At 64.3% G+C, this 6385-nt stretch overlaps 1 protein-coding gene across 2 annotated transcripts; it reads right to left on the reverse strand.

The window, feature by feature from the left end:
• Window positions 1-2758: 2758 nt before the first annotated feature.
• Window positions 2759-6385, reverse strand: TPPP3 (tubulin polymerization promoting protein family member 3). Of its 2 annotated transcripts, none has more exons than XM_083852005.1 (4): window positions 6235-6385; window positions 4677-4868; window positions 3747-3900; window positions 2759-3562 (listed from the first exon to the last, which is right to left on the reverse strand). In XM_083852005.1, exons 2-4 carry the CDS (start codon window positions 4862-4864, stop codon window positions 3374-3376), a joined length of 531 nt encoding a protein of 176 aa, XP_083708131.1. In that variant the 5' UTR covers window positions 4865-4868; window positions 6235-6385; the 3' UTR covers window positions 2759-3373. The 2 variants fall into 2 exon arrangements, with proteins under 2 accessions (XP_083708131.1, XP_083708130.1); XM_083852004.1 differs by lacking the exon at window positions 6235-6385 and adding an exon at window positions 5567-5707.

Raw genomic sequence — 6385 nt, forward strand, 5'->3', positions numbered from 1 at the left:
TTCGGGTCCTCCATGTGCCCAGAAATAGCTTCCAGGAGCATTTACTCCACCACCTTCTGAGGGAATAAAGGGTCGTTCTCCAGATCCTCCTCCTTGCCCTTTCTGAAGTTGGATTTGGCATTTGCCTCTTTACAATAACCGGAAATCTCCCTGATCACCAGGACCTTTCCCAGATTTTAGATTGGGGCCTCGTAATAGCATTGGCCAGCCCACTCCTCACCAAGTCGACTATCCCATTGACAATCGTGCTCTCGTCCCACCTTGTCTGGCAGTGCCCATCCTTTACCCGCAGTCCTCCTTCCTCACAGGGGGTTTCATGGTCATGAGCACCACCATGAGCCTCCTCCCAGCTCTGCAGGAACGTCCCGGGCTGTTGATCCTTTCTCCCACCAGGCCGTGCTGGGAGCTATCAGGAGTGTCGCCCTCGGGGACTGTTTTTTTTTGTTCAGTCCTTGCTCATTTCTCAGCAGAATGCATTCCTCCTGTAGCCTTTAATTTCCCTCCCCCTTATAGCTTCAGGTCGGATTTTTCCTGTCTGCAGCAGTCACAAAGACTGGTGTTTGAGGGGTGTTGTCTGAGACATGGTCCTTTTGCTTCTCTCCATGAGGCCGTGGCTCCACGTAGCTGCGGCCGCGCATGGGGGCTGCACGACGTGCCCATAGAGCAGGTCACGGCTGCAGATTTCACACGGCTTCTTCTGAAGGGCCATGACCACCTCCTGCAGGATGAATGGGGCGAGCCTTGTACACTCACACTCAGCCAACAGCTCTCCCAGGAGATCGCTGTGCTCATATCTAAAAGTCATTCTGGTTTTGGTGAAGACCCAACTCAGCATCTCGTTGTTCCCAGGAAGCCATTCTCATCACTCTGGGGGAGGGCTGACTTCTTTTCAGATCTCTCTTAGATCCGGCTGTGTCTTTTCCAACACTCATTCCCCTGGGGCTGGTTTGGCAGGACCGTGCCTCCAGCTGGGTGGGGCGGCCAGGCTGTGGGGCCATCCCTGTCCCCACCACCCAGCCCCGTTCCCATCCAGCCTCGCAGACACTGGAGCAGCCTCCTTGGGAACACGGAGATGTCTGGAGGGGAAATGTCTGGGGGGGAAGTGTCTGGAGTAATCTGGAGAGCAAGCAGCAGAGAACATGCGGAGGCACTGGGGCGGCAAGGAGCACCCGTAAGCCAAGAGGTTTGGGGGCACATGTGGGAGCTGCCAACCTCGGTGTGATCCCTGCGACCCCACCAGGAGCTGCAGAGAAGCCACCTCTGCACAGGGTTGGAGCAAGTGGCATGGCTGGGGCAGTGAAGCCCCACGGCCCCTGCCCACCAGCTGAGCAGTGAGGGCTCCGCTCCCCAGGCTTCCAGACCAATTTACGGGGTTAGCTCCTGTAAGCGAGGACCCATCCACCCTCCTTGCTGACTGTGGGTGCTCAGCAGCTGCTACGTGGACAGCTGAGCTGCTGCTGGGCAAGGAACAACTGCTGCCCACCAGTGTCACGGCTCTGTTGGTGGGCACAGGGGCGGCACAGCTGCTGCAAGCCTATGACCAGCCAGGAATCCCCCTCCTGGTCTTGATTTCCCAGTATCAAAAGCACGTCAGATCCCTGTGCCAGTGACTGAGCTTTTAGGGTTTGGGGCAAACGAAGCACTTCTGCCCCTCGGGGAGAGGCTGTGATCAGATCGTGTTGACGTGCTGTTCAGTGCCCAGGAGCCCAGCAGCCCTGCTCCCAAGAAAGCCTTGGGCATCCCCAGCCCCAGTGTGCTGAGAGGGGCAGGGTGAGGGATGCTGTGCATCCGTCCTGACCTCCAAACCCCCTGTCATGCACAGCCAAGGAGGGGAGGGGAGAAGAGCTTGGGCACCTGAACACCTTGGGCACCTTGGTCTCCAACCTGCTGTGGTGCAGCCCTGAGGGCACCTCTCCGGTGTCCCCGGGGTCCCACAGCACCCAGAGCCTCCCAACAGAGGTCCTCCCCCCTTGCTCCACCACCAGCTCTTGTCCTGGATCAGTCCCACGAGGCCAGACCGCTTACCTCATCACAAAATGTTCTTCTTCACCAAATCCTCCAGCTGTGTGCCAGGGGACTGGGGTGGCACTCAGTGCGGATCCCCAGGGAATGCAGCTCAGCCCGGCCCCGGGAATTTCGCACCTCCTTTTTGCAGCTGGGCAATGGGGTCAGCAAAGGGACAAAGCCCCTAGGAAGGGGGATAGCGAGGAGCGTTTTGGGGCACTGGGAGCCCCACCATCCCTCTGGCCTGCTCAAAGGAGGAACAAACACCCCCAGTCCATCACAGAGCCGGGCAGCCATGCTGAGAGGAGCCCAGCAGCAGCCAGCCAGCCTCCCACTCCGCCTGCGCTTTGAAAAGCAGCTGAATGGGATGCAGAAGGACGGAGCTGGCAGGGAGCCGAGCAGTGAGTGGGACCAAGAGCCCCACACACACCCCAGGCACGTCCCCGGTGGCTCAGGCAGCCGCGATCCCGCAGCCACGGGTGCTGGGGGTGGCAGCGCCCAGCCCCGAGCACCCGCCCAAGCCCCGAGCGCGGCCGGTTCCCAGGGAACGTTACCAGGAACCCGCGTGTTTGGTTGCAAACAGAGCGGGAGCCGGAGCCAGGCTCTGTGTTTGTGCCTGCAGTTGCTCAGGCAACTCGGGGCCAGCCAGGAATCGAGCCCCGGGGCCAGCCAAGCCACCCGGCAGCAGCAGGCGGGCAGGCGGACGGACAGATGGACAGACGGGCTGTCGCCGAACACAACCAGAGCCGAGGCGTCAGTGCGGAGGGGGCTTTATTGCAGAGCCGGGTCACAGCGCGGGGCTGCAGCACCCCTTGGTTCAGGCTTCTTGAAGGCAGTGGGAGCCCACGTGGGTGAAAATCTGGGGACTTGGGGACCTTTGGTTGTGGCTGGGGAGCACGGAGCAGGGCGCGGGCCAGGTCCCCTGGGCCAGCCCCATCCCAGGAGCAGCCCAGCGGCTCCGGGCCATGAGCACCCCTGTGGGGGTGAAGGAAAGCGAAGGCTGTGGTGTCAGCGGGGGGGAAGGCAGGTCCCCAGCAGGGCTGCCGGGTTGGGGACAGGCTGCGGTCCCCGCTGGGACTGGCAGGGAGGGTGCCCCGGGGCCGGGGCTGAGGTAGGGAAGGTGTCGGTGCCAGCGGGGCACCCCGAGGAGCAGCGCAGCAGCAGGGGCAGGGGGGTCACAGCACAAGGGACGGACGTGGCGCTGGGGCAGAGCCCGGCCACTTCCCAATCGCATCCGACATCCCGCCAGCCTGGGGCCGGCCCCAGCGCAGCCTCCCGGGCCCCACGGCACGCGGGAACGTCCCGAGGCTGACATGGCCGAAGGCCGGCGCGCAGGGACCGGGGCGGTGGGCGCCAGGGGCAGCCGTCCCTACTTCTTCACTTTGGCGTCGTAGGTGCCCGCGTTCTTGTAGGCACTGACGTAGCCGCTGTTGTCCACGATGTTCTCCCGCCCGCTCTTCCCCTTGCCCTTGCCCGTCTCGTCGAAGCGCTCCTTGTGGGAGCCTGTGTACTTGGAGGTGTCCGTCAGCCTCTCCACAGCACCCACGGTCTTGGCTTTCTGCGGTGGGGAGAGGGGCACAGGGAATCAGACACCATCCCTGTCCCCACGCGAGCTCCCGATGTCCACGGGGACCCTGCGCTGCCCCAGACCCAGGGCCATGGGGCTCCCAGAAAACGTTTGCCCGTGGGCAGAGCCCCGTCCTCCCATCCTGACCTGCCCTCCTGCTCCTGCTGGCACTCACCGTGACGCCCACATTAATGGGCTCCTTCCCTGCCACCAGCTGGCAGATGGCTTCGAACGCCTCCTCTTTGCTCTTGTCCTTAAACCTCTTCTGGGCCAGCTCCTCCAGGGCCTTCTTGAACTCCTCGTAGTTGATGACACGAGCTGTCTTCCCCCTGCAAGCACCAAACCGGGATGCCCTAAGCACTTCCTCACGTCGCGCCTACAAACAGCGCTGCTGATCCAGCTGCAAGGGGCTGCGTGGCACCAGGGAGACCCTGAATTTCTCTTCCACCAGCCTGGGGTTCCTCAGCCTCCCCTGAAATGCAGCCGGACTGCACGGGTCAGGCCAGGGATGCCTGGTGCTGAGCCCCAGGAGCTGCACAGCCCCATGCTGTCGAAGTCCCTGGTGCCCAATATAACTGGGACTTGGGTGCTGGTGGCAGGAGCACAGAGCTCCCCTGCTGCGTCCTTGTCTCCCCCTTGGCCACTGAACACACCTGGGTGCTCAGAGCCCTCTTGGTTTGCACCAGGGAACCAGGGGGTGTCCGGACAGCGGGTGGGGAGGGAGCAGCTTCCCCACCCTGGTGCAGCATCGGCTGTCACTGTGTTCCCAAAATCAGCCCCGGTGCCTCTGCTCAGGTCCCTGGTCACCCAGCTCAGGGCCGTGCTACATCCCACGGGACAGCCCCGAGCATCCTTCCCCGCTCCCGTACTGCGAGATGCCCAGCTGGCAGCCCACTTTGACACCCGAGTGACATCAAAATCTGAGCCTCCCCCCCCAAAAATCTGCACTAATTTATTTCCAGGTCCTTCAAAAGCGGCTCTGAAGGCAGGACGCCCCAGGGCAGCACCTGCTGCACCGTGATGGATGGCCTGGGGAGGACTGCACCTCCGTGAGGACCACAGCCCCAGGCTGCAAGGCTGGAGACCCCAAAATCAGGTCACTTACTTCACCTTGGAGAAGACAATGTCCACGTCGGTGCCGGTGACGCTTTTGCCGTCGGTGACTTTGCAGTCTTTGCACAGCTTGGCCCAGTTCTTCCCATTCATCTCTTGCCCGGTGGCCTTGGTGTCGCCGTAGATGGCGAACTTGCGGAAGCTCTCTTCCAGGGACGCCATCTCCGTGCTCCCGGCCATGGGGCTGCGGGGTGAGGGGCAGAGGGGCCCCGTTACCACCCAGCCAAGGGCAGGGGGGGGCGGCAGCCACAGGGCTCTGCCCAAACCCGTGCCTCCGACACTGTCACGGTTACCAACAGCCCTCGGGGCTCTGAAAGCTCCCGAGTGGGGCCGTCAGCCCTGGGGGGTGCCGAGGCCGAGCATCCACCGCCGGGGGAACGGCCCCGGGCCGCCCCGCTGCCCGCACCCAGCCCCGGGGCCGCTCCGCATCCCCCCGCCCAGCGCCTGCTGCCTGTCGCTAGGGAGAGGCTGTGCCGCCAGCAACCGTTGCTACGGGAGATGTTGTGCCTCTAGCAACCGTTGCTAAGGAGGGGTTGTGTGCCCTAGCGACAGTTGCTAGGGAGGGTTTGTGCCCCTAGCGACCGTTGATAAGGGCAGGGCGGTGCCGCCTGGCGACCGTCGCTAAGGGCAGGGCCCCCCCGGGGGGGGGCAGCATCGCGGCCCCGCCGCGTCCCGGCGGCACCGGGGGAGCACCGGGGGGGCCCGGGGGTGGGGGCAGGCCCCTGGGTGGACGCGGCCCCAGACCCCTTTTGGGGGGTCCCAGGCCCTTTTGGGGTGCAGACAATTTTTTTGGGGGGGGGGTCCCTGCCCCGGAGCTGCGCTGCTCGGCGCCCCCGCCCGCCCCGGCCCCGGCCCCGGCCCCGGCCCCGGTCCCGCACTCACCTCCCGGCGCCGCGCTCTGGGCGCGGGGCGCCGCCGCCGCCGCTGTTTAAGGCCCCGGGCTGGCGCCGCGCCGGCCCCCGGCGGCGGGAGGGGCCCCGGGACGCGCCCGCCTGCGCCGCCGGGGCCGCCCCCTCCCGCCCGCCCCGCACGGGAAGCGGCCGCCGCACCCCGCCCGGCCCGGTGCTCGTCGGGGGGAGCCGGGAGGAGCGGGGGGACCCCGCGGAGGAGCTGCCCCGGGGGGGCCCGGCGCTGCTCGTGCACCCAGAGACCCCTCGTGGCTTTAGGGGCAGCGTCGCAGCGGCTCCATCCCTGCGTCCTCCATCCTCTGTCCTCCATCCCTCCGCCCTCCATCCCTCCACCCTTCATCCTCCATCTCTCTGCTCTCCGTCCTCCATCCCTCCGTCCTTCATCCTCCACCTTCCATCCCTCCATCCTTCATCCCTCCGTCCTATATCCCTCCGTCCTTCATCCTCCATCCTCTATCCCTCTGCCCTCTGTTCTCCATCCCTCCATCCTCCGCTCCACAAAAGGGCTTGTTAGTGTGAAAACCTCCCTCAGTATCACAGCCTCCAAAGATCCTGTCCGTTTTTCTCCCTTTTCCATCTGCGTTTGTCAAAGCACCGCGTATTGCCACGGCTCCAGGCAGATAGCCCTGCTGGATCACCTACCCTGCTTTCGTGCTTGAGCTTCTGCCTCTGGTTGTTGCACTGGAACAGGGCACCTGGAGAGGCGTTTGCTATTTCCAAGGCTTCCAGACGAGGTCTCAGGCTGCTGCTGTGCAGAGGAGCCCCTGATTCGTTGAATCCAGCCGCTTTCTTT

This window comes from Anser anser, assembly GCF_964211835.1.
Source record: "Anser anser genome assembly, chromosome: 11".
NCBI classification, from domain to species: domain Eukaryota; kingdom Metazoa; phylum Chordata; class Aves; order Anseriformes; family Anatidae; genus Anser; species Anser anser.